General features: G+C 43.1%; 2 protein-coding genes across 2 annotated transcripts; one reads left to right on the top strand and one right to left on the bottom strand.

Annotated features, from left to right (window-relative positions):
• Nucleotides 1–8,316: 8,316 nt before the first annotated feature.
• On the bottom strand, nt 8,317–10,093 carry htr1aa (5-hydroxytryptamine (serotonin) receptor 1A a). The gene has a single exon (XM_055920297.1). It carries the CDS (start codon nt 10,080–10,082, stop codon nt 8,799–8,801), a length of 1,284 nt encoding a protein of 427 aa, XP_055776272.1. The 5' UTR covers nt 10,083–10,093; the 3' UTR covers nt 8,317–8,798.
• Nucleotides 10,094–10,704: 611 nt separating this feature from the next.
• On the top strand, nt 10,705–23,913 carry rnf180a (ring finger protein 180a). The gene is made up of 4 exons (XM_055920296.1): nt 10,705–13,840; nt 19,743–19,974; nt 20,974–21,099; nt 21,353–23,913. The coding sequence occupies exons 1-4, from the start codon at nt 12,650–12,652 to the stop codon at nt 21,553–21,555; spliced, it is 1,752 nt and encodes a 583-aa protein (XP_055776271.1). The 5' UTR covers nt 10,705–12,649; the 3' UTR covers nt 21,556–23,913.
• The last annotated feature ends 2,673 nt before the right edge of the window (nt 23,914–26,586 follow it).

The following is a 26,586-nucleotide window of genomic DNA, read 5'->3' as shown; positions in this document are numbered from 1 at the left end:
TATTCCACATCAAGTAACTGACGCAAGCAGTAAAATTAGATTTAAAAAACAGATAATTAAACACCTTATGGAACAGCGGGGACTGTGAAGCAACACAAACATTGGCACAGAAACATGCACTCCCACACGATAACATACGCACTATACATACTGTTTGAAACTTAGAACATTGTTATGCTCATAAGGATAGTGTCCAACCGTGAACGAGACTGGTTTTTACATCAGAAGTTAATGGTCATCTGTGGGAGTTAGATGGCTTTGGAATGTGTAGGGGAGACACGGGTGGAGCTCATAGAACCTAACAATGTCACTGAGGGCGAGACGGTAATGTATAACGTTTACATGATGTCAGGATATGTTATTGTTAGCCATCGGGGATCCTCTGGGAGGAGAAGAGACACAGTCTGGTATCAATAACCGTGACAGCCTTGAGTTGGGGAGGAGTAAGCACTTTGGGGTAGAGGTCAGGTCAGATGAAGTGAGGAAGAACAGATAATACTAAGATTCTGTCTAGCAACAGAGATGCATTGGCTGTTCAGTTGTGGAGGAGGAGACTCGGCCTAGGAGAAAGGGTTAAATATCAGTGCTTGTGTGACATGTTGTTTGTCTGAATCCAGCTGTATCAACCCTTTGGGAAGAATTAAACGTGGGTAAGCTGCTCTAGTGTCCGTGAGCTATTTACTCTGAAAATTAGAACCTAACAATACACATGGATTTAGTACTGTAGATATGTGGTAGTGGTGGAGTAGGGGCCTGAGGGCACACAGTGTGTTGTGAAATCAGTGAATGTATTGTAATGTTTTTAAAATTGTGATAAACTGCCTTCATTTTGCTGGACCCCAGGAAGAGTAGCAGCTGCTTAGGCAGCAGCTAATAGTGATCCATAATAAATACAAATACAAATTCATATGCTAGCCTAGACTGTATATTAGGCCTAGCGTACTACAGTGAATTTAGGCAACCACCACCTGTGTGTGCTATGCAAGCCAGAGCCAAATAATTATTTTTTCTGATACACGTTTTGTGCCAATGAATTTAAGTTTAAGAACATCAGTAAATGAGTAAACATCAGTTAATGAGTCCGTTTAATTAAATGTACCATAAAAAAAGCATAGTGCCTACCCACTGGGCACAAACTGGTTGAATCAACCATTGTTCAAATGTAATTTGTCAACATATTGCGACGAGGAATTTACGTGGAAAATACATTGGATTTGAAAAAAGTAATCAACGTAAACTGTTTTGAGGGTGAAATTTCAACCACAGGATTAAGTCATAATTTTAACCAATTTTCAACATAAACCATGTTGCCATCCACAGTTTGTATGCAAGTAATGTCATACTGGCCCAAAATAATTCATGACAGCTGTGTTGGAAACAGTTTCAGTAAAATTATATATGCTGACATGGTTGGATCTTTTTGTGTCTATAAAATGTATTATGCAAGAAATGGCAGTGGAATCTACATTATGCGCAAATGTTGATATACACTGAACAAAAATATAAACGCAACATGTAAAAGTGTTGGTCCCATGTTTCTTGAGCTGAAATAAAAGATCCTAGAAATGTTCCATACATACAAAAGCTTATTTCTCTCACATTTTGTGCACACATTTGTTAACATCCCTGTTATTGAGCATTTCTCCTTTGCCAAGATAATTCATCCACCTGACAGGTGTGGCATATCAAGAAGCTGATTAAACAGCACAGGTGCACCTTGTGTTGGGGGACAATAAAAGGCCACTCTAAAAAGTGCAGTTTTCTCACACAACAGAATGCCACAGATGTATCAAGTTTTGAGGGAGAGTGCAATTGGCATGCTGACTGCAGGAATGTCTACCCGAGCTGTTTACAGAGAATTGAATATTAATTTCTCTACCATAAGCCGCCTCCAACGTCATTTTAGAGAATTTGGCAGTATGTCCAACCGGCCTCACAACCGCAGACCGCGTGTATGGCGTTGTGTGGGCGAACGGTTTGCTGATGTCAACGTTGTGAACAGAGTGCCCCATGGTGCATATCTGTATTCCCAGTCATGTGAAATACATAGATTAGGGCCTAATGAATTTATTTCAATTGATTGATTTCCTTATATGAACTGTAACTCAGTAAAATATTCAGAATTTTTACATGTTGCATTTATATTTTTGTTCAATATAATAACCATCATATCGAAGTAAACTTAGTTACATGATGATATGGTGGGTGGTCCTCCCACTACAACTCGGGAAATAATGCCGTTTATTAAGCTTCAGATTAAATATTTTATGATGAACTTCACAGGGTGGTGAAAGCGCACAGAGATCTTGATACTCCTTTCTGAGAAATATCACGGGTCTTATTCAGGTGACATGAGGATCGAAGCTTGACTGCTGTTTTACGAATACAAATATTCTCGCTCTTATCCATAATAAATCTCAACATGTGTACTAGCCTACCAGCACAGCCTACCCACACAGTATCTGCGAGCTGTTGGCTAGAGCGCACGTGCCACGGTCATCCCCCTCTTCAAAGGGGGTGACACTCTAGACCCAAACTGTTATAGACCTATATCCATCCTGCCCTGCCTTTCTAAAGTCTTCGAAAGCCAAGTTAATAAACAGATCACTGACCATTTAGAATCCCACCGTACCTTCTCCGCTCTGCAATCCGGTTTCCGAGCTGGTCACGGGTGCACCTCAGCCACGCTCAAGGTACTAAACGATATCATATCCGCCATCGATAAAAGACAGTACTGTGCAGTCGTCTTCATCGACCTGGCCAAGGCTTTCGACTCTGTCAATCACCGTATTCTTATTGGCAGACTCAACAGCCTTAGTTTCTCAAATGACTGCCTCGCCTGGTTCACCAACTACTTCTCAGACAGAGTTCAGTGTGTCAAATCGGAGGGCCTGTTGTCCGGACCTCTGGCAGTCTCTATGGGGGTACCAGAGGGTTCAATTCTCGGGCCGACTCTTTTCTTTGTATACATCAACGATGTCGCTTTTGCTGCGGGTGATTCCCTGATTCACCTCTACGCAGACGACACCATTCTGTATACATCTGGCCCTTCTTTGGACACTGTGTTAACTAACCTCCAAATGAGCTTCAATGCCATACAACACTCCTTCCGTGGCCTCCAACTGCTCTTAAACACTAGTAAAACAAAATGCATGCTTTTCAACCGTTCGCTGCCTGCACCCGCACGCCCGACTAGCATCACTACCCTGGACGGTTCTGACATAGAATATGTGGACAACTACAAATACCTAGCTGTCTGGTTAGACTGTAAACTCTCCTTCCAGACTCATATTAAACATCTCCAATCCAAAATTAAATCTAGAATCGGCTTCCTATTTCGCAACAAAGCCTCATTCACTCACGCCGCCAAACATACCCTCGTAAAACTGACTATCCTACCGATCCTCGACTTCGGCGATGTCATTTACAAAGCTTCCAATATTCTACTCAGCAAACTGGATGCAGTCTATCACAGTGCCATCCGTTTTGTCACCAAAGCCCCTTATACCACCCACCACTGCGACCTGTATACTCTAGTCGGCTGGCCCTCACTACATATTCGTCGCCAGACCCACTGGCTCCAGGTCATCTATAAGTCTATGCTAGGTAAAGCTCCGCCTTATCTCAGCTCACTGGTCACGATAACAACACCCACCTGTAGCACACACTCCAGCAGGTATATCTCACTGGTCATCCCCAAAGCCAACACCTACTTTGGCCGCCTTTCCTTCCAGTTCTCTGCTGCCAATGACTGGAACGAATTGCAAAAATCGCTGAAGCTGGAGACTTATATTTCCCTTACTTGCCTTACCTCCTCATGCCATTTGCACACACTGTATATAGACTTTCTTTCTTTTTCTATTGTGTTATTGACTGTACGATTGTTTCTTCCATGTGTAACTCTGTGTTGTTGTTTGTGTCAGCACTGCTTTGCTTTATCTTGGCCAGGTCGCAGTTGTAAATGAGAACTTGTTCTCAACTAGCTTACCTGGTTAAATAAAGGTGAAATAAAAATATTAAAAATATTAAAAAGTAGGCACATTTGCTATTTAACTCAACAGTTTTTGTGATAAACCATCGGTAGAGTTGAAAATGTGATGTAAACACATTGAACTTTAGATTTTTATTCGTTATATTAAGACTTAATGTGCAGTAGGTCATCACGCACTGATGTTATCCACAACAAGTCAATTTGGTGGAAACACACCACTAGTGGGAAAATGCGCAGATTTTATACATAAATTAGATTTAGTCCTATTCTTTAACTTAGATTTTTGGTTGAGATGGAGACATGAATACCACATATCAATTATTCATTTGTAGACAAACTGGATATTTAATTGTGTTTGGTTGTCAACCAAATATCAACATTTGAAGGACATATATCTTCTGTTGGGAGGGTTCCATCTGTGCCACTGACTTAAACTGGCTTTAATTCCAGTTTGACAACAAATGAATAATTGATATGTTGAATTCATGTCTCCATCTCAACCAAAAATCTAAGCGAAAAAATAAGACTAAATCAAATCAGCCTTTAAATGCACTTTAAATCAAATTTGATTTGATTTAGTCATATTCTTTAAACTTTGATTTTTGGTTGAGATGGAGATGTCAATCCAACATATCAATGATTAATGGGCTTTTGGATACTCCCAGTCGGTATTACAGAACTTCACGTCCCTGCCCGCCTGTGGGGAAAACAACCTGTGGTTACCTCGGTTACCACATTGGTTCACAGCAAAAACTTGACCTTTATTAAGTGAAATCTTCTTGTTGTTTGGTTGTTTTAGTAAATTACAAAACTACATTTAAGAAAAGTACAAGGTTTAAAGATGATCTTTTAATATTGCCTCATCCCGAGCGTTCTCACTACACACGTAATATTGTATTCCTTCCCTCTTCCCTCATACCCCCTTTCATGACAGTGCTAGCAGCCACGTGAGTGAGTGCTAGCTACCTACCAACCTGAACATTAACCCTCCTGCTGTGTTCCGGTCGATTGGACAGATTTACAAGTTTTCTCTCTGAAAAATGTAGTTCATTTAATCTGATTGTCAGGTTCCATGACTTTGTTCACACAGGGCAGCTGAACACACAAAATACATTTTGATGATTTTCATAACATTTTGGTTGTTTTATTTAACTTTTGTACACTTGTGGTGCTCCCGGTCATTTTGAACGGTCATTAGAAATGAATGGGTGAGACTGCAATTAGTGTATAAAATTGAGTTCAGGCGCATGTCCATTCATCAGATGGAAACACTTCCTCTCCCAGACCCCTACATGTATGTGTGTTTGAACACACACACACACACACACACACACACACACACACACACACACACACACACACACACACACACACACACACACACACACACACACACACACACACACACACACACACACACACACACACACACACACACACACACACACACACACAACAGACACTCTCCTTCTTGGCTTCCATGGTAACCCCCACGAGAACCTTTCCCCAATAGAACACACCTGTTGGCATTCTCACAGACAATCGCAACATTGTTTCAATAATATATAGAACTTTTCTTGCAGCTGTGGTATATACATCTTTTTTGAGGCCTTGCTCACAATTCATTATGTGGCAACACAATGACCAAACTGTATGCGGCTCTTGATCATATCTTTGATCATGACACTGGCGAGGAGGAGAGAGTCCTTGTTAAACTTCGACACAAAGTAGCCTGTGATAAATAGCACAATATGTTTCATCTGAGTATTTGTTATAGTCAAAATAATCCATATATTATGTTTTTTTTTAACTCAAAAACATAGGGCTCTATTTCCCTACGTGGGAGCATTCCAAACCAAATTTTTGACCTGGTTACAACAGCTTTTCGGCATGTTTAGTTATTTCTGTAGAACTTAAAATCAACTACAAAGTTGCCTCTTTTACACTGGGGATCAATGGGAAAGAATGTTTGTTTTCCCATGTGCTGTTGGCGTGGTCGAGGGGAATTCAATGTTATTACATGAATATCGACTCGGACTATGGTTGAACACATAGTGATAACACAATGGGAATTCAACAAACTCCTGGCTGTCTTTTTGAGTGGGTGAATAAAGGTTGAAATCTCTTTGATCAACATCTCAACCAAATATTAACCATGTTTCCACGTTGAAACGACGTGGTGTGCCCAGCGGGTAGGCCTATTTAATGAAATCCTGGCTGTTGAGGTAGGCAATAGATCGCAAAGCAGGGAATCCCTGATTCCCCACTGAGCTCCTATTTGGAAATTGCATGTTCACTTTCTCATCCATAAACACATATCAAGGGACGTGAGCTGTCCATCAGCAGGACTGGGGGCTCTTTTCATTAGGAGGGACGTCTAACGTGGATCGCTAAAATAATGATCACATTTCCTCAGTTTAAATATTAGGCCTATGGGGCACTACTATACGTTTGGCAGCCAAGCACGAGTGATCAGAGTAGCCTTTTATCGTCTAGACATGATGTTGAAACACTGTATTTTCAAGGCTAGAATCAAAATGTACACAGCTATTTGGAGTGGCAAGAGTGGAGTGGCAAGGAGTGGAACGTTAGCTGAAAAGACTGGTACTCAGACTGGTACTCAGACTACACTTGTACAGGGAACCCCCTCGGAGTAGTTTAAACCCTGGTGGCAACAACAGGATTAACACACATAGCCCCAAAGTTAGGTTAAATGCCCAGTGCAGTCAACAGCTTGATTTTCCTGTGTTTTATACATATATATTCCATATATATATATATTTCTACACTGTGAAGATGGAATAATACTGGGAAATTGTGAAAATTATGATAATGCCATTTTAATGTAAGAGCTGTTTGAAAAGACTGGCTGAAATGTCAGCCTGTTTTGTTGGAATGGATTTTTGCCTGTCTGGTGACGTTACCAGGCGGTAAGTAAATAGACCAATAAGAAAGAGAGTTCCAGTTTAAATAGCAGCTCGTTTTCAGTTTTCCCCTCCCTACTCAGACCACTCCCACAGTCCTAGCTAAATTATCGCTTGAGAAAGAATCTTTGGTTCTTTTTGACCATTTTTACTAAAAAACAATCACAGTAACGTATTTGATTGTTACCCAGAAACGATTTGATATTGAGATAAAAACCGTTGCATTGGACCTTTAAAGTTACTTCACTGCCCTGAGGTCAGGTGTATATGTTCCTTATGGTTAATGTAAGGGGGAGAATAGACATGCTCCATGCTCCTCCAGTCTACTACCTCCACCCACATTATGACTACAGCTGCTAGCTTTATTGCTATGATGATAGGCCAAACAGCTGTGTTGCCTGGGAGTCAGTGATGGTTCTGTAAAATAATGTGTATTCCACTGTTTGTCTTTTTCTGATGTGTTCATCTTGGGTGCCATAGAGAGTTTGTGATTCGAAAGCAATGCATTTCGGAGTAATTTTAGGATCTGTTACATATTTATTTGAAACGTTCTGATTTACATAATGCATTTAAATGTATGGTTAGAATCAATGTTCTGCATTAGGTATGTGGTTAGAATTGTTATTGTAATGCAATTCAAGGTGTCTCAAGTTAATGTTACCTTTATAGCTAGCTCTGCACCCATTCCAATGGCACAAGCCCCTGCCTGCCTCTGTAATCGGTGTGTGTGTGTGTGTGTGTGTGTGTGTGTGTGTGTGTGTGTGTGTGTGTGTGTGTGTGTGTGTGTGTGTGTGTGTGTGTGTGTGTGTGTGTGTGTGTGTGTGTGTGTGTGTGTGTCTGTGTGTGTGTGTCTGTGTGTGTGTGTGTGTGTGTGCGTGCGTGCGAGAGAAAGATCCCATCATTTTAACCTTATCTGAACTGTAATGGCTGTTTCGGTTTTTGAAAATTGCACATCTAATTTTTCAAAAGATGGAGTTGATGGAAGATGTAACTGTTGCAACTGTTTAGCTCAATACCCATTTACTTTGCAGATCAATGCAACATCCATTCATAGGTATCTCACCCAATAACATCCATATCTCACACCTCTGAAAATCATTTCATATTCAGTCAACTATATTCTTAAATTTGTCTCATATATACTTATGCGTTAACTGTCCAGGTCCGTATTAGAGCTAAGCTTTATTCGACATTGCCTAAAAAAAATTGCCTGTTGCCTAATTGGCTGTCTGTGCGTAATTGGCCGTGCTTGAAAATAAATCACCTGAATTCCAGAATAACAGATTATATTCAAATAATTGAATCTCAAATATGAATTGTCTTTCTTTGATTTCTTTTTCAACTGTCATTGAAAGCCTCCCTCTATGTTTGTGCTTAAAGAGTGGACATTACACGCAGAAGTTGTAGTATTTCGATAGTTTTTTATTGTTTCAGTGCTACAAAGCTGGTATGATGTAGGACGGAAACCTTCGTGTCTCGTGGATACATACCATACGAAACGTAACATATCATACTAAATATAGTGTCTCGGATTTACGTACAGAATAATACGAAATGCTCTGAGACCAGGTCACGTGAATGGAATGCATGAATTCTGTGAATTGTATTTGAATAACACATCTTGCATGGGAATACAACGATGCCTTGCAGATATCTACAACATCGAATATGCTACACAGGAGCAGCGTACACAGCATAATAGGCCTACAAATATACTGCATGTCTCTCTCCACGTCTCACTGTATATAACCCATAGGATATTCTGTTTCTAATTCACACCGTAGGCTAGAAGACAGTCCCTGAAAATAACACGTTGCTTTTGTGCGTTTCATAAACTCCATCATTGGAATTAAGTAAACGTAAACACTTTACTAATGAACGGCTCACTGTCTATGGAATTTGCATTTTATAATTTTTTTGAAAGCACTTTGGATGTCTTTGTTAAAGTAGGCATAAATGATCGGGTTTAGGAGAGAGTTCGAATAGCCCAGCCAGTTGATGACGGCACCCAGCCACTCTGGCATGTAACAGCTTTCCGCACAGAAAGGCAAGACCAGCGCCACGATGAAAAACGGTAGCCAGCAGAAAATAAAAGTGCCCATGATGATACCGAGCGTCTTTACCGTTTTCCGCTCCCTGGCCAGAGCTATTTTCCTCTTAGCCTCAGCGTTCTTTTCATTCCTGTTCTCAACCTCTTGTGAGGACTGTGGGGTGTTGGGGAGAGGCAGGTGGTTCTTAGAATTGTTGGTCACTTCTATGATCTCCAACGACTCGCAGTTCTCCCCGTGGTTCACCGCGCCGTTTACGCACGAGGACTTGGATGTAGGTTCCACGCTGTGTTTCCAGTTCTTGCCCCCCGCCTCTACGTTGATCTTCTTGTGGAAAATAGCCGGCGACACGGCCAAGCACTTGTCCGACACTTTTGCCTTTTCCGATTTCTTCACAGTTTTCCAAACCTGGAACCTGGCTGCCTTGAATATCCGCCCGTAGAGGACCAGCATGAGGATAAGCGGGATGTAAAAAGCTCCGAACGTGGAGTAGATGGTATAGCCCGGGTCCTGGCTGATGGTGCAGGCGTCCGGGTTCGCCCTGTCCTCGGCTTTCCTCCAGCCTAACATGGGCGGGATGGAGATTGAGAACCCAATCAGCCAAGTCACGCTGATTAGCAGCACCGCTCGCCTGGGTGTCCGTTTGTTCACATAGTCTATGGGGTCTGTGATAGCCCAGTACCTGTCCAGGGCAATTGCGCACAGATGCAAAATGGACGACGTGCAGCACAACACGTCCAGAGAGATGAAAATATCACATATCTCCTGTCCCAGAGTCCATTTGTTCAGGACTTGGTAGAGGGCCGCCATGGGTAGTACCAGAACTGATACCATGAGGTCCGTGACGGCTAACGAGCCGATCAGGTAGTTGGCCACGTTCTGGAGCGACCTCTCCAGCGCGATGGCCGCGACAACGCACGCGTTGCCGAATATGGAACAGAGGATGAGCGCGCCGAGCAGCAGAGAGGTGATCACCTGGTAACTCAGCTCCACCTCGGGAACACTTCTAGACCCCTTTTCTTTGTCATTGTCACCCCACTCTGGAATGACATCCACAACATCGGGGAAGGCTGTGGTCGTATTATTGTTATTTTCACTGCCGTTATTGATAAAGTCCATAGTTCTTCTGGGTCCGAGACACACACGGCGCGCCCGGTAGGATAGGACAGGGGAGCCAAAGGGGGGAATCTGGAGGCTCGGTCAGTCCCTCGTGCTGGAGCCGGTGTGGGTACTAACGGGGTCCATCGGAGTTCCCGTGCCTGTTCCTTCGTTCCGGCGACGCATGACGCAGATTGCTGTGTGTGTGTGAGTGTGTGTGTGTGTGTCTGCATGTGTGTGTTGACGGCTGGGGCGCTCACTGGTTCTTCAAATCATCTGCGCCTGGTGACGCCGTGAATTCATTTATACCAGCAGCGGTAGGTGTACGTCAGACTGCCATGAGGTCGCCGCGGAGTTTTGTTGCCCTTCTCTCCCTGGCAGTGTGTCGTTTCGGTGGTAGCAGACGACAGATAAAAAGCAGAGCTTCTCCCCTGGTTTCCTTCCTCTTCTGTTTCATTTTCGACTTTTGTATCTTCTTTTTGAACATTTTATCATAGCATATCGATTCTTATCAACCTCTGTAGCCTAATCAAATTATGCAAGAAACGAAAGCCGTTTTCCGCATTACGAGTAACTATTTCTGCATTACAAGTAACTTGGTTTTTGTCGATTGATTTTTTAAATTTTGTTGAATCCAAACTGAAAATGCGTTTCATCTCATCGGACATTGGATAGAGGGGGAGTAAATCTCTTCAACAGATGACAACAAAAGAAAAATAAGACAGATTTATCTGGAAAAAATATGAACATTTCACAATGTGATATATAATAATCGAAGTATAAATGGTATTTAATTCATAATATATGTCATTCCTAATGTGATTGAAAAAATAGAGGTTTCAAAGTCCATGGACAGCGCCATGCACGAGTCCAGAACAGAAATCTGCTGCCATCTGCTGCAAGGAAGAAGAACTACGCTTGCGCACTTTGGAGCTCAGTGTGGTTTCTAAAGCACTATTGAGGAAAGAGTGAGCGAGAGAGAGAACTCGCTCACGCGCTTTTCTTAAAATCCCATGCTTTCTGTAGCCAAGGTCGTGTAACAAACCAACACCCGCCTATGAGTTTTCATGTTTCCAAACATACTCAATAGCCTATTAAACCAATGAAAGACCTCGAATCGATTTTTTTTTCAACAGTTTTATATTAGCCTATTATATTACTTATGATTTCCATACCCGTGTTCTGCTTAAACATAAATACTGAGGTAAGATGCAATTTTCACACCTGAACACGCAAGCTTTTCTTTTTGAATGTTCTCTATCCTGTAATTTCTCTGTTGTGGGAGTCCTCTTCACTGTCTGTTGCCGATAGGCTAAATGCCTACATGCTGCTCATAGATGGGATCGTATGAGTGTCAAGTGGTAAATCCCATAGAAACAAGTAATAATAGGCCTACATGAATTATTATTGTGTAATTACCATTTCACCATGTCGTTAAGTAGGCCTACATAATGTCCTACACCGTAAAATGAAGTCCTGCCCAACACGTGGACTTTGTGTACGCTACACTATGAACGATTCTGATTCTGTTTCCCACCAACGGACTAGTAGTGGCATGTGATAGGCCCTCTACGCGGATAGCCTTTGCATTTTACATCGTCGAGGATTTGCTGCACAGGAACTGGCTGAGCTATTCTCTCACAGATTGAATGGGCCTCTCACTCTTTGCTTTTACATGTACTACACAAATATAACCATTTCAAATCGCACCTTCTAATTTATGATTATAATATTGACAATTTTCAGTTTCCCAAACAAACACCTTGACTGCCCACCACCCACTAACATCACTCACTAAATGCTATTTAAAGAAATGTTGTCTCTTAAGTCAATAGATTATTCCCCCCTCAAAAGTTATTCAATCACCAGTTACTCATTAATTAAAATATTTATGGTAATGCAACATGAATCATTACAACTAAAATACATAAGTTAATGTACTCATCTATTTATTGTTTCTGCCTTGTTGAAATTCCACTGAAATGTACTTACGCACGCACGCACGCACGCACGCACGCACGCACGCACACACACACACACACACACACACACACACACACACACACCCTGCTGATTAACCAGAAAGTGAAAGAGCTGACCAAGTTTGTTGAAAACAAAAACTCTGGTTATTTTGCCTTCTGTTTTTTGTGTTCAATGGATGCATTGTTGTGCTGTGTGGCTGCATGTTTTTCTATAGGCCCCGCAGGACAATTGGGAGACTGAATGCACCCATTTTGTGCTGGGGCTCACCAGGGGGGCTATAGCTTTGTCAACAGTGCAGTATGTCCCAGGCGGACACCAGGGTAGGGCAGGTGGCCGCTCTGCTCTGCTCTAATCTGTGAACATCTGGGGGTCGACGTTGTGCTCGAACGCTCCCCTGAGCCCTGAGAGAGCTATAGGCCCGGGCATCCAGAACCACCAGCAACCAGACCAGGGAGAGGGACAGGGAGTAATATCAACTGGAGAGAGGGAGAGAGGGAGAGAGGACCAGAGAGACAGGTGGTCATCTGGAGTGATTGGATTAGAAGAGAGGGTAGGCTGGGTGGGCACATACCAGGTGTACTGGTGAGGGCTGAGAGAGCTGGGTCATGTGCTCGCGTGTGGGAGCCACTAGTCTTTATGGCGCTGCTGCTGGTGATGACGTGGGTGGTGGTGGTAGTGGAGAAGACAGGGATTGTGAGCTGGGGTGTGTGGCTGAAGCCCTGTGTCTAGAGGTCAGGCCTCGGTTAAGGTACGTAGATCCCGGTGGACCAGAGAGCTCAGCTCGCTCAGCTGGGGTGGAGCAGATAGCAAGGCCGACGCTGCCTGTGAGAAAGGCACATCGAACGGCTCGTAGTGAGGACTACAGAGAGATGGACAGAGAGAGAGCAGGAGAGAGGAATAGAGACTGTGATAGGGAGAGGGACAGAGAACAAGGGACTGCAGAAGAGAGGAACAGAGAGAGAGAGAGGGACAGAGATAAAGAGAGTGCAGGTGAGAGAAATAGAGACCATGAGAGGGATAGGGACAGAGAAAGAGACAGCCAGAGAAACAGAGAAAGAGAGACCAGAGACCAAGAGAGAGACAGAGCTAGTGACTGGGATAGAAACAGGGACAGGGACAGAGAGAGAACATGGGACAGAGAGGACCGGAGGGGCAGGACACAAAGCTTTCCAAACAGTAACGCTAACCCTCTTCAGACTAACACCATGGAGGCTCCAGAGGGTCAGGGGAGACTGCAGAGAGGACTACCCTCACCTGGACGACCCCACGCCAGTTACCAAAGATCTAGCACCACCCTCAGGTCTCCACGCCAAGCCTCCGGCTCCATCTCTCCCACCCTACTCCGCCCATCCATCCGAATCAGAACCTCCACTTTGTCACCAAGGAGACTGTCGCAAAGGATGGACATCCCGGAAACGCGATGTGGCATGTACACGGTTAGAGAGCCAGGTACATTCTGGGTAGAGCCAGGTATTGGGATTGGCCGATTGTCCCCGAGAAGAAGGACTCGGACACGCCTCTTCTCCCACAGCAGCTTAGAGCTGGAAGAGGAGGAGGAGGAAGAGGAAGAGGGAGAAGAAGAGGAAGAGGAAGAGGAGGAGGGAGGAGAAGCAGGGGGTAGTGGTGTGATAGGAGTGGTGACTCAGACGCTGACTCCGGCTGGGCCCTTGTCCTCTGCTCCAGCAGCGATGGATAGGAGGATGACTAAAAGAGAGAGGAACAGGATGAAGAGTCTGAGGAAGAGGCAGAGGAGGAGAGAGAGATGGAGACAGAGCCAGCTGCTGGAGAATAGACAGGTGAGAGAGACCGCAATTGTTTTTTAACTAGCGTTGGCTAAAGTTAGTAGTGGCTGTTTAAATAAAACTGAACAATGTATTACAGTTTCTCCTGACCTATAGACTACTTTCAGGGTGAAGAACCATCTAACATTATGTCGTAAAATACTGAACTTCCCCTTTAATACAAGATTATTGCTGCTCAACAATATACTCCCACTGTGCACAAACTGGTTATTACCAATGTTGTTTCAAAGTAATTTGTCAACGTATTATGACGTGGAATCAAGGTGGCAAATACATTGGATTTGAAAAAAAGGATTGAACTGTTGTTTTGAGGGTACAATTTCAACCACAGGATTATGTCATCGCAGTAACTAATTTTCAACATAGACACACCTTGTATAAAATATGTTGAATCTCTACCTTTGAAGCAATGTCAGATCTTCAACGTAATATCTACTATAAGAAAACAAACTCTAGTCTGGACAGCACCTCATACTGGAGAGTTGATCTGTCTACAGCTTTCCCTTTGGTTTCCCATCCAGAGTATTAACATAGCCCAGCCCTGCTCAGCTTTGATATTTGTCATTGATTACTACCAATGTGCTACGATGAGAATGATTGTTGAGGAATGTCCACCTAATAGATTCACTGTTGCTATGGAAGTCATTCCAAAGGGTAGGTTCAACAGAGCAAATTAAATTTGACTTGATTCAGTGCTATTCTTTAACTTTGATTTGTGTTTGAAATGTAGACGTGAATCCGAAATATGAATGATTCCATTTTTAGACAAACTGGAATTAAAGCACAGATGTCCAAGCAGAAGAAACTTCTCCTTCAAATGTTGATATTTGGTTGCGTTGACAACCAAACGCAATTCAATATCACATTTGCAATACGGTAAATAACTTGCAACAAGTGAACAAATGATATGTTGGCTTCACGTCTCCATCTCAACCAAAAATAAAGGTTCAAGAATTATAAGAATAAGATTAAGGCAGCAGCTCAGCTCTAACAATCCAAGCAGTAGATACATCTCCATTAAATGTTGATATTTGGTTGTGTTGTCAACCAAATACAATTCAACATTACTTTTGTAAGACGGTAAATTGCTTACTGTTAAGGCTATCTTACAAACTAATGTAGCAGTATTTATTCAACCTTAAAACGAGTAACACATCCATGGCCCCGTTTTTAGGTTTCTGTAACAATAAATCGTCTTAATGTAATAATAGAAAGGGCGCGTGTTCGTGGTCGCAGGCAGGTCTGTGGAAATCTTCACAATTGATATAAGAATCTGCACAGAATCTCAAACGACTTCGATCCCTTGCACCGTGTACTTTAATGCAATCCAGGTCATCTGGTTGCGCTATTAGACGGAGCGCAGTGACAACGCATTACGTTGCTGTGTAAACAAACAAAATAGCTAACATTGTGTTCCCATTTGAACTTTGCTGTGATTTGAAATGGTTGAAAGTGCAGGGATTTACTGTAGGTGACAACTCAGCCAACAATCAGACAGGATTTCCCATTGGAATTTGCTTGTGCTTTTAGATGGTTGAAAGCATAGTGATAATGTATTGGGAACTCAGCATTAGAGAAGAGAAGGTGAAAATAGGTTGGAATCTCAGTGATCAACGTATGCACCAAATATTTTCCAATTCTCCGTGTTGAAAATGACGTGGTATGGACAGTCGGCTGTGTGTATCTTTTCATTTGACTGGCCACAGTTTGAAGCCATCACTTCTTGCTTCCTGATAAAGGACCAGCTGTATAGAAGGGAAACTTCGGATTCATTTAAATACAAAAGGACATTAACGCTTCTCACACAAGCTTAGATTACTTTATTGATCCGGTTAACCTTTTACTGCAGTGGTCTAAATCAGATTCACACCGAGCGTTTCTTGGTAGTCTTAAACAAATCTACTCTGACACAAAAGTATACACCACACACAGATGGTTCTGTGATTTAAAAAAGAAGAAGACACCTGTACCATGTCAGATATAGAGTTGAAATGTATTACATTTTGAGTTTTGCATCCCAATATTACACTTTATATACATCACAGAAGGCTGAAATATAACAAAACTGTTTGACACAGAAAACACCAGGTTTTTGGCATTGTTTTTTGAAATAATGTTTCTTAATTGTGAAATCATGGAAAATATTAGTAACATTCCACCCATGAGGCCACTAGGTCATTTGACTGAAAGAGAGAGCTACGAAATCCCATGAACAATTCAGGACATTGGGTTGTTGTATACAAACTTTAAGCTCTACTGCAACAGCGTGTCATTAACACAAATACCAAGCAGTGCTCTGTGTGCAGTGTGTGTGACGACTTGCATGCCCGTGTGTGTTTCTGCACACTGTAGCTTTTGCATACTGGAGGATATCATATGTAAATGGTTCAGCTCTGTAGCAGACAGCCAATGTGTCACAATAGACAAGGTTCCGGTTTTGTTTCTTTTGCCAACATGTGCCTGTGCCAAACAAGTCACGGCAAGGACGGAGCTTTGCGGTATGCAGACAAAGCGCGTTGTGTAGGTACATGAAGTTCATTTTACCCAAAGTGTAGGAGGCATTTATTGACAAAAACAAGGCAGCCGTCCGTGTACTATGCTTTGGAACAAAGATAATTGTTCCCTCACCTCTCTCGCTCTCTCTCTCTCTCTCTGCATTACATGTTGAGTAACTGTGTGGGCTGACAACTGACTCTCGAGAGGCCCATCAATGTCAGTGTATGTGTGTGTGTCTGTGTGCCTGCGTGCATGTGTGTGCATCACAGGAAGTTGGTGGCAGCTTAATTGGGGGGGGGGGGGTTGCTCGTGGTAATGGCTGGAGTGGAATAGGTGGAGTGGTATCAAACACATGGTTTCAATGTGTTTGATGCCATTCCATTTGCTCCGTGCCAGACATTATTATGAGCCGTCCTCCCCTCAGGAGCCTCCACTGTGCATGTACGTGTGCATGTGGCCTGTGTGTGTGTGCGCCCGTGTATGTGAGTGTGAGTGTCCCGCTGACTCTAACAAGCCCCATCAGCGGCCAGCTTGACTCAATAGCCATTGTCTGTGCAGTTAAAGTGGGGTTATATCTGAATTGGCTGCATGATGACGCTTGGGCAGAGAGCCCTTCAAAACCACCCAAACAAAAGAACAGATTCCAGTTGGATTGGCCGGTGCAGATCCACAGTCACGTTGCTGGACTGGAATGATTGTGACTGGCTGTTGTTTTGTTTCTGACATCACTCTCTGTGGGCATGATGGCAATTAGCATATGTAGAAGCTGCCATACACATTACACATACAATGTTCTCCTAGCTGATATAATTGTGGCCATGTGATTATGAGATTGGTTTTGTGCATTGCTATGAGTAACTTGCTATGGAAGGAGTTATGGAGTTGGCTAGATGACTACATTACTTGAAGATGCCAGTTTGAATACTGTGAGTGGAAATTCAAGTTTTGTACTGAGGAGTTGGACAATACTCCAAGGCAAAATATAGTACTGGGATAAAACAAAAGCCTGTATACACCGTGGGTCCACAGGGTCAGGATTTATGAACACTGAATTTAAAACACACCGAAGTTGTGGCTACTATCGTTATACACTATATATACAAAAGTATGTGGACACCCCTTCAAATGAGTGGATTCGGGCTATTTCAGCAACACCCGTTCAACGCGGCACTGTCATAGGGTGCCACCTTTCCAACAAGTCAGTTCGTCAAATTTCTACCCTGCTAGAGCTGCCCCGGTCAACTGTCAGTGCTGTTATTGTGAAGTGGAAATGGCTAGGAGCAACAACGGCTCAGCCACGAAGTGGTAGGCCACACAAGCTCACAGAACAGGACCGCCTGTGTTCTGTGACAAGATTAATCTTGTACACTGCCAGTTCAGCATTGTATGTCTATGTGTTATCATTCTAGCTGTGTCTTTGGGAATGCTGGCTGTACTGTATTTTTTTGCTCAGCTCTGTGTGTGTGTGTGTGTGTGTGTGTGTGTGTGTGTGTGTGTGTGTGTGTGTGTGTGTGTGTGTGTGTGTGTGTGTGTGTGTGTGTGTGTGTGTGTGTGTGTGTGTGTGTGTGTGTGTGTGTGTGTGTGTGTGTGTGTGTGTGTGTGTGTGTGTGTGTGTGTGCGTGCGTGCGTGCGTGCGTGCGTGCGTGCGTGCGTGCGCGCGCGTGCGCGTGCGTGCGCGTGCGTGTGGGTGTGTGTGTGTGTGTGTGTGTGTCTGCAGCCAGGGGAGAGTTGTGGCCGTGATTATACGACTATTCCATGGTCTGTGTTGTGTTCCGTGGTAATGACACACCTTGGGAGGCGACGGCGTGAAAGTGGTAATACCGAGTGGGGAGGGCTCCAGGCTCCTGAAGGCTACATGCAGATACCAAATAGTAGGAAGGGATGGGAGCCCTGGTGGGGAGTAGGATGAAGATACCCCCAGGTGCTGATCAAGAGTCCGTATTTTGCGTTTCCCCCAACAAACTATGAATGTTAGGAATGGAAGAGTCCCTGATATGAGAAGGGAGTGAGTCAACTGTGGATCTCTCTTTCTATTTCTCTCTCTCTCTCTCTCTCTCTCTCTCTCTCTCTCTCTCTCTCTCTCTCTCGCTGTCTTTCAAAAAGAAAGTGACTTTCTGATAACAATAAGGTAGAATAGATACATTTAAAAACAAATACAATGTGCTTGAGGTGTGTATTCATCCGTTTTTTCAGTGTCTTGTGATGGTCCCCTAGAGCATTTTTTTTGGGGGGGGGGACTCAGCCTTGCTTTCAACTTTTCAACTTTCTTTTGAAAGGTGTAATAGCAGAATACACAAGGTGTAGTCATTCATTTTCCTCTAGTTATGTCAGTCATTGCATACCTTAGAGAGCTATTTATAACTTGTCAGAAATGTCCAGATCAACTCAACTTGCCCATTTTAGCTTGTTTTTTTTAAATGTGGAATTTCAGTAAGTAAGCTTTTAACCTGCAACATTTTCTCTCCGCCGACAAGAGAGGTGTGAACAGTTTGTGTCATGAACAGTGCTTTTGCCCATAGAAATAGACGTGGTGTGAGCGCGCGGGATGTTCCACAATGCGGGGGCCTGAGTGAAAAGGTTTGGGAAGCCCTGCCCTAGAGTGTCTGAAGAACTCGGCTGTCTCCTTCCTATTTTCTACCAAATATCTAACATCTCAGCTGCACCACGGTAGCCATTCCCCCCCCCCCAGCAAAATAGTTGTCTCTACTGCCCCAGTTCAAACCTAAATTTGGTGCCAGGCCTATAAATGGCTTAGTGGGATGTCAGACTTTCCCCAGATTTAGAGTACCTGCTAATGCAAACCCATCTCCAAGTTAATAATGGAACACGCTTATTGGACTAGACTGTCTTCGCTTTTAATTACTGGAGTAAAGCAGCTCTCTATAAAATCTTTGATTCATCACTATTCTACTGTATACTGTACACTTGTGACATGCAGTAGGGGCAAAAATCTTGACTAACTGACATTTGTCAGAATAATATATTGGAAGATTATATAGGCCTAGCGTCATTACAAACAGTGGCTTACGTCACCTGATTTCAACATTTTATTTCATATTTAACAAACCCTCAACTCACCCCCCTTCATCAGGCCTTCACCGGTACACCTGCCCACACACCAAATAAAGATTAATGGAATAGAATATCAGGGGAATAGAACACATTATGGAATGGAATCTCAGGGGGGAAATAACACATTCTCACAAATGGCTACTGCCAGCCTCATCTGAGATTCATAAAGAGTTCAAAGGTCATATGGGTTATATTACAACCTTGAATGGGTTGAATGTGCCATTTTCTGTCCTAGAGTTCCACAGGAAACCCAACTGATCCGTCTGTTTTTGTCCTGTTCTTTTGAAATAACTAAGCAACTCCATTGTCATGCTCTGTGTCTCTACAGAGTTCGACAGGGAACCCATCGAGCAGCAGTGAGGAGGAGGATGTGAGTGCCGGGGACAGAGAGGGCTTCATCTGTGCTGTGTGTCTGGATGTTTACTTCAGCCCCTACATGTGCCACCCCTGTAACCACACCTTCTGTGAGCCCTGCCTCCGTACCCTGGCTAAGAACAGTCCAACCAACACCCCTTGCCCACTCTGCAGGACCACCATCACTCACGTCTTCTTCCAGAAGGGTGAGCACAGAAATCCAAATCATTTTCTCCTTGTCTCGCTCGTGACCACTGCTCTATAGAAGACTGCAGTAGGACGAGCTGTGGTGGAACCATCTAGCCTGGGTACTAGTTTGTTTAGCCATACGACAGGGAGGACAAGGAGTGGAATAGCTAAACAGACTGGTACCAAGGCTAGGAACCATCCAGTACTTCCACGTATCAATGGTCACAAAGGGACACAGGTAAGGAAAGGAAATCATTGTAGAGAATTGGGAACATACTACTTTACTTGAGCACAAGCCACAGTTGTCATCGTCCACAAAATGACTTGTTGTCATGAAATTCAAATTTGAACAGCTGTACTGCATTTATGACGATTCATGTTGCATAGATCGTGAACAGATCAAGACAAATGTACTTATCTGGACATGGTGCATTACTGAGGCGTTACTATCTGTGCTTTTGATCCTGTAGTTCCTCTAGGAAATGTTACACACCTTGGGCTCAGCACTGGCCAGAAAATACAACAGAATCAGCCTTCTATTTCAACACATGAATACGATGGAGGGCTGTAAACTGAATAAGGACAGGTTTCAAAATGGGTCAAACCTGCCACAGCAAAGCTTATGTAGCCTAGCTACGTTCACATGGGTCACAAGTACAAACTATGAACTCGTTGCACACTATTTGCGGATAGATTGTGCAAGGTGATTGTGTGCAAAGGGTAACTTGTGAGAACCTCATACCCATTAAGGGTGCTTGACGATGATTGGACAGGGTGGTTTTTAAATGGGATTATTCTGAACGACTTGAAATCAAACACTTCTTTCGTCTCCAAAAATGATGATTCCTGTATGGATCACATATGAATACAAAGCATTTAACTATTAGAAAATATTTTTTTAAATCGACCAGAATCTACCAGAATAGTTAGAGATAAACAGTGATGGTGTTTGATACTAAGAGAATGAGATAGTAAACCAAGGAAGAGCCTTTTATTGTTTTTTGTCTGTGTTGTAGAGTTGAACCACACAGCACGGACGTTCTTCCCGAAGGAATACCTCTCCCGGAAACAGACTTTCCAGAAGGCAAGCTGTGCAAAATGGCCGCTCCCAAGCTGCAGGAAACTTTTCCGTATTTTTGGAGGTGAGGGTTATTGGCTCTACTGTATAGACTTGATTAAGCAAGCTTATTGGTTATATTTTTTTTGCAGTCGGAAATTAAACTTGGTATAAGTTGACCAAATGGTAATGTATTTATTTGTTTTTTTATCATTATTTTATGATTACAGAATTATTATTTATTACTTACTGCACACTTTCTATTCCAAGATGAATGTAGATGCAGAAGGAAAGTTGGTATAACCCGATTTTCCCCTGTCATTCCAACCCTTCTCCAGGTTTCCAGAGGCAAGCTAGTCCAATAGCCAGGCGTCAGTTTCCCCACGGGGGGTACCGTCTAGACGCGATGGACTTTGAGGACAATTCTCGCGGCTGGCGCTTTGACATTGACATGGTCATTATCTATATCTATTCTGTCAACTGGGTCATCGGCTTCATCATCTTCTGCTTTCTCTGCTACTTCTTTTTCCCTTCTTTCTAAAGTCGGATGGATGGATGGATGGTGGGTGGATGGATGGATAGATGGATGGATGGATGGATGGGTAGACGGGTGGATGGATGGCTGGATGGATGGATGGATGGATGGAGGAGAGGAGGCAGAGTAAGCTACAGACAAATTGGAGATATGCTTGGTAGAATACAACCAACAGTGTTCCAGTTGAACCCTATTGAATTGAGGAAACAGGGTACCATATGGGAGGCATTGGAGAAGTACATGATCTCTAAACAGTCAACCTATAATATCACTAACGCACTGTTTCAAGTCTAATGGAAACACAAAACCACAAAAAGGTACCTGGATTGATTCTAAGTCTTCAGTATGTTTGGCAATTTTGTGACCTTGGGACCTATCTGACATTTTGGTCAACAAAAAAAATGTATTCACATAGAGTTGCTCTTTAGGGGGTCCTTTACATTTGAGGTATGTCCGATAAAAACATTTTAAAGGAAATGTACGTTGAAGGAAATAAAAAATCTGAAAGTTCTGTCTGTGCAAACACCTTTTAACTTGGTACTATAAGGTTATATCTGCAATCCAGTCACACAATGCTAAGTTGTCAATCAAAAAGAATTATATTTAAGACTATGTATTTATCGAGTCATGAAAGAGGAAGAAATCACAAAACAGTTCTGAGATCTGGGACTTGAGAAATACTAATGATCTCAAAATGATACATTTTGTAGATAGACCCTTCTAGTCCCAAGTCCTTGATTATTCATATAATAGGTTCTGGTCCTCTTTTTAAATTTCTTAGATTTTGTTTCACCACTTTTTTCAGAAGAATGGCCATAACGTAAGCTCTTCATGGCAAAAAAGACATACATACAGGTGCCTTAGAGCATGTTTAAGGCCCTTAGGAGAGGCATTGCTGTTTTTGTCTTGTTCTATATCAATACGAAAATCTCCATGGAAGGGGTATTTCACAAAAATCACAAACTTACCACGTTTTATTGATAACTAAAAAGTATTTGAATGACTTTGGGTGTCAGAGACCAGAAAACTATATCAGTTTACTCATCCAGAGCTAAACTTAACAATGTTGCTGGTTATCCATAGGATATAGTGTATTTGTCATTTTAGGGAACAATCGCTTTAACAAATGTGTGATGAACATGAATTTATATTTTTTATGATATCATTAGAAAGAAGGAAGGGTATGTTCTTTACTTGATCCTTAAATGTCTGTACTTTTCTATTGAGACTGAAATACTTTTATTATTCTGTGCCATATAGAATCTTATGGGTCAACCCAGATTGACATTTCAGAACCATAAGGTTCTATCTGCAATTGCAACCTCCTACATTTTTTTATTTTTTATTTTTTACAAATATCTTAGGATTTTGATAGTCTGCACTTTAGGTACCTTTACAGTGAGGACCTTAATGGGGTTTGAAAGAAGAATTCACTACAAAACATTGCTGAGATCTTGGATGTGATATCTCAGAACTATGCTTTGCGCAGATGCGTAGAACCTTAGTCCAAAGGTCCCAAGCAAGATCTTATAGCAATTTGTAAGCCACCTTCACTCCTGCCAGAAGTATAACTCTTCTCAAGCATTTTGAATGGTTTATTTGACTGATATACACAGAAAACAGTTACATACAGGTAATATTGTTTTATTTTAATTTCATTTTTCGGCTTTGCCTCTACTGCTCATTTAAAAATATGGGTTTCTCAGCAGTGCGTCTTTGAAGTGAATTGCGGATCCAATTAATTTTCTTCAGCTCTAAGTGCCTCTCATGGTCATCGTGTAATTTCTGTTTCATTCCGGCACCAGAGCACTCCTTGTGTATGTCGTCTTCGCAATTCAACGTATTCACAGTACCATTTCTTGAAATCAGCAGTTGTGCTATTAGAGTATTGGGTAACACGAGTATTGTACAATTGATTTGTACAATTCCTTACAGTAATAAAGTCAGTATACTGAGCTACATGTTTTCTTTTGCTGGGTTTTATTTGATTCAATAGAGTGAAAAGACCCAAGTCACAGAGTCCCTAAATATAAAGAGTATGACCAAAACGTCACCAAACAGAATAGGCCATATAATAGTCCAAATTAACATCCATTACAGCAGTGTTCTTTCAACAGTAGAAGCAGGGAATCACTGATTTTGCACCCAACACTACGTGCGATGTTGTGAAGATAATTTGCTATAGAGAACATTGGCCTTGCACATTGACTGAGACTCTCATTAGAGGAAAACATCCGGTCGGGTTGTTTCAACACAAAAACAAAGTGGTGCATTTCCTCAAGTCATTTCCTTTATTACTGTAATGTTATCATGGACACATGTAGACCCTTCTGCTTATTACCCCCATTCAAATACTGATACACCAACACCGTCTATGTCACAAATGTAGACCCTCTCTGCGTATCATTCAAAATAAATACATTTATGGTAATAGACCCGTTTTCAATATTCACATGTATTGAGTAATTCCGAGTGCAATGTCAATGAATCGCACAATGTTCCTGGAAGTAATACAATGAATTACTTTAATCTCATGTTTCTGTCCAAGTGTTATATTGACAATCTGCCTTGTTTATGAGGCTGATAAAAAAAAAGCAAGCAGTAGATGAGAGATGCAAAAGACTTGATGTAATGTCCCCTGGCTCCCACGGTAATTATGGAGTCCTGACTTAGTTACTCTGTGGAATTCTCAGACGAGGAACAGCCCTGCCCACTGTTAGCTTTCTGTTTCCTCAGGGTGGACATGGAATATCCTTCCCTCCACTCCGGGCACCACAGCCACTCCCACCTCTCCCTCCAGATTCTCACACTTGGATCTCTCAACGGCTGCAGAAACACCATCAATACACACTCCAGGTTAGCTCTCAATCACAGATGTGATCAGCACAATTATGAAAAACAGGACAGACAGGACATTAGTGTAACGGTTTTCTTCTGTGGAAGAAGGAGAGGACCAAAGCGCAGCGTGATTAGTGTTCATCATGTTTAATAAAAGACAATAAACTGAACACTTCCAAAATACAAAACAACAAACGTGAAAACCGAAACAGTTCTATCTGGTGCAGACACACAAAGACTGAAGACAAACACCCACAAAACCCAACACAAAACAGGCTACCTAAGTATGGTTCCCAATCAGAGACAACACAAAACACCTGCCTCTGATTGAGAACCATATCAGGCCAAATACAGAAATAGGAAAACATAGAAATACACACATAGACTGCCCACCCCAACTCACGCCCTGACCATACTAAATAAAGACAAAACAAAGGAAATAAAGGTCAGAACGTGACAGTCCCCCCCAAGGTGCGGACTCCGGCCGCAAAACCTGAACCTATAGGGGAGGGTCTGGGTGGGCATCTGTCCGCGGTGGCGGCTCTGGCGCTGGACGTGGACCCCACTCCACCATTGTCTTTGTCCGCTTTCTTAGCGTCCTTTGAGCGGCGATCCTCGCCGTCGACCTTGGCCTGGGAACCCTAATAAAGGGCCCCACTGGACTGAGGAAACTCCTCCGGACTGAGGGGCAGCTCCGGACTGAGGGGTAGCTCATGACTGAGGGGTAGCTCCGGACTGAGGGGTAGCTCATGACTGAGGGGTAGCTCATGACTGAGGGGTAGCTCATGACTGAGGGGTAGCTCATGACTGAGAGGTAGCTCATGACTGAGAGGTAGCTCATGACTGAGAGGTAGCTCATGACTGAGAGGTAGCTCATGACTGAGAGGTAGCTCATGACTGAGGACAGCTCCGGACTGAAGGGCAGCTCCGGACTGAGGGGCGGCTCCGGACTGAAGGGCAGCTCCGGACTGAGGGGCGGCTCCTGACCGGCGGGCGGCTCTGGCGGCTCCTGACTGGCGGGCGGCTCTGGCGGTTCCTGACTGGCGGGCGGGTCTGAACGTGACAATTAGTCAGCTCTTGAAAATGAGTGTTCTGAATGAAAGAAGCAGTTGTGCTCACCAGACACAGAGGGGCTACTGGACACCTTGATAAGGCCCATCATGTGACCAGACTTGCACCTCTTCATGCATCTGACTATCTGGCCAGACTCAAAGTGGTTGATAAGGACGGGTGACAGGATCTGATTTCCTGCTGTGCAGTAACAAAAGAGTGATCAAATGAAGATCCTACATCTGTAGATTGATAGCTTGTTTCTAACCTGGGTGCCAAACTCTTTCTGTATTCAACAAGTCTGCTCTGTAAAAAAAGAAAGGAAAATAGAATATGGAGGTAATATTTCATATAAGCCAAAACTATGCCTATGACTGAAACATAAAGAAAATGGAAGTTTAAACCTGAATTTAAAAAAGCCACCTCAGCATGAGTGGCCTCCAGCATGGCATAGATGACCAGATTACCCAGGTTGCACTCTCCTCATCTCACGGCGGCGTAGCGTCCATCCAAGGCCACTTCTATGTGGCACAGGACCTCTCCAAACATGTGCTGAGACAGAGTGACATAAATTCATAAATGTCAGCTTAGTGGCATCTGGCCAGGCTAGTAACACAGACACACACTACTGTAAGCTAATTAAGCTGCAACACCAGAAACTCACCTGCATATTATCAGTGTATCCTTTCACAATCTGCTAGATTCCTGACTCTTCCTCAAGGTCTTTCATTGTGGCTATCTTCACACAGCTGTTCTTGAAAATCCCATCCTGGTCCTTCACAACATCACTCTTCGAAAGGTACCTGAACTCTGAGCCACTCTTCACAATCAGAATCCCATTGACCTCCAGAACCCCGTACTCATGGTCATGTCCTCCCAGGATGAGATCCACACCGTTGGGCTTGGATGCTAGCCTGATGCCATTACGCCACCTCCTGTGTGTGAGTGCGAGGCCCAGGTCAGCCCCTTTGTCCCCCAGCTCAGCAGACAGCCGATCTGCTGTCTCCACATAGTCTATATACTTGATGTTGTTCTTGTCCACAGTGCCCAGGGTATCCATCCAGTCCTCCTCTACCAGGCCCATGAAATCGATCTTCAGGCCGTTCCACTCCAGGATGCTGCTGACCACGCCATGGACCAGTGTTTCAC

The sequence above is a fragment of the Salvelinus fontinalis genome, chromosome 4, assembly GCF_029448725.1.
Source record: "Salvelinus fontinalis isolate EN_2023a chromosome 4, ASM2944872v1, whole genome shotgun sequence".
Classification (NCBI taxonomy): domain Eukaryota; kingdom Metazoa; phylum Chordata; class Actinopteri; order Salmoniformes; family Salmonidae; genus Salvelinus; species Salvelinus fontinalis.
Note: the sequence above shows the minus strand (reverse complement) of the source record. Positions and strands in the feature narration are given on the sequence as shown.

Bases quoted from the DNA above. Each gene is read 5' to 3' on its own strand.
- htr1aa (XM_055920297.1), bottom strand. From the start codon at position 10,082: ATGGACTTTATCAATAACGGCAGTGAAAATAACAATAATACGACCACA.
- rnf180a (XM_055920296.1), top strand. From the start codon at position 12,650: ATGTGCTCGCGTGTGGGAGCCACTAGTCTTTATGGCGCTGCTGCTGGT. The intron at 13,841-19,742 runs GTGAGAGAGACC...GTGTCTCTACAG, and splicing joins AGCTGCTGGAGAATAGACAG to AGTTCGACAGGGAACCCATC. The intron at 19,975-20,973 runs GTGAGCACAGAA...TCTGTGTTGTAG, and splicing joins TCACGTCTTCTTCCAGAAGG to AGTTGAACCACACAGCACGG.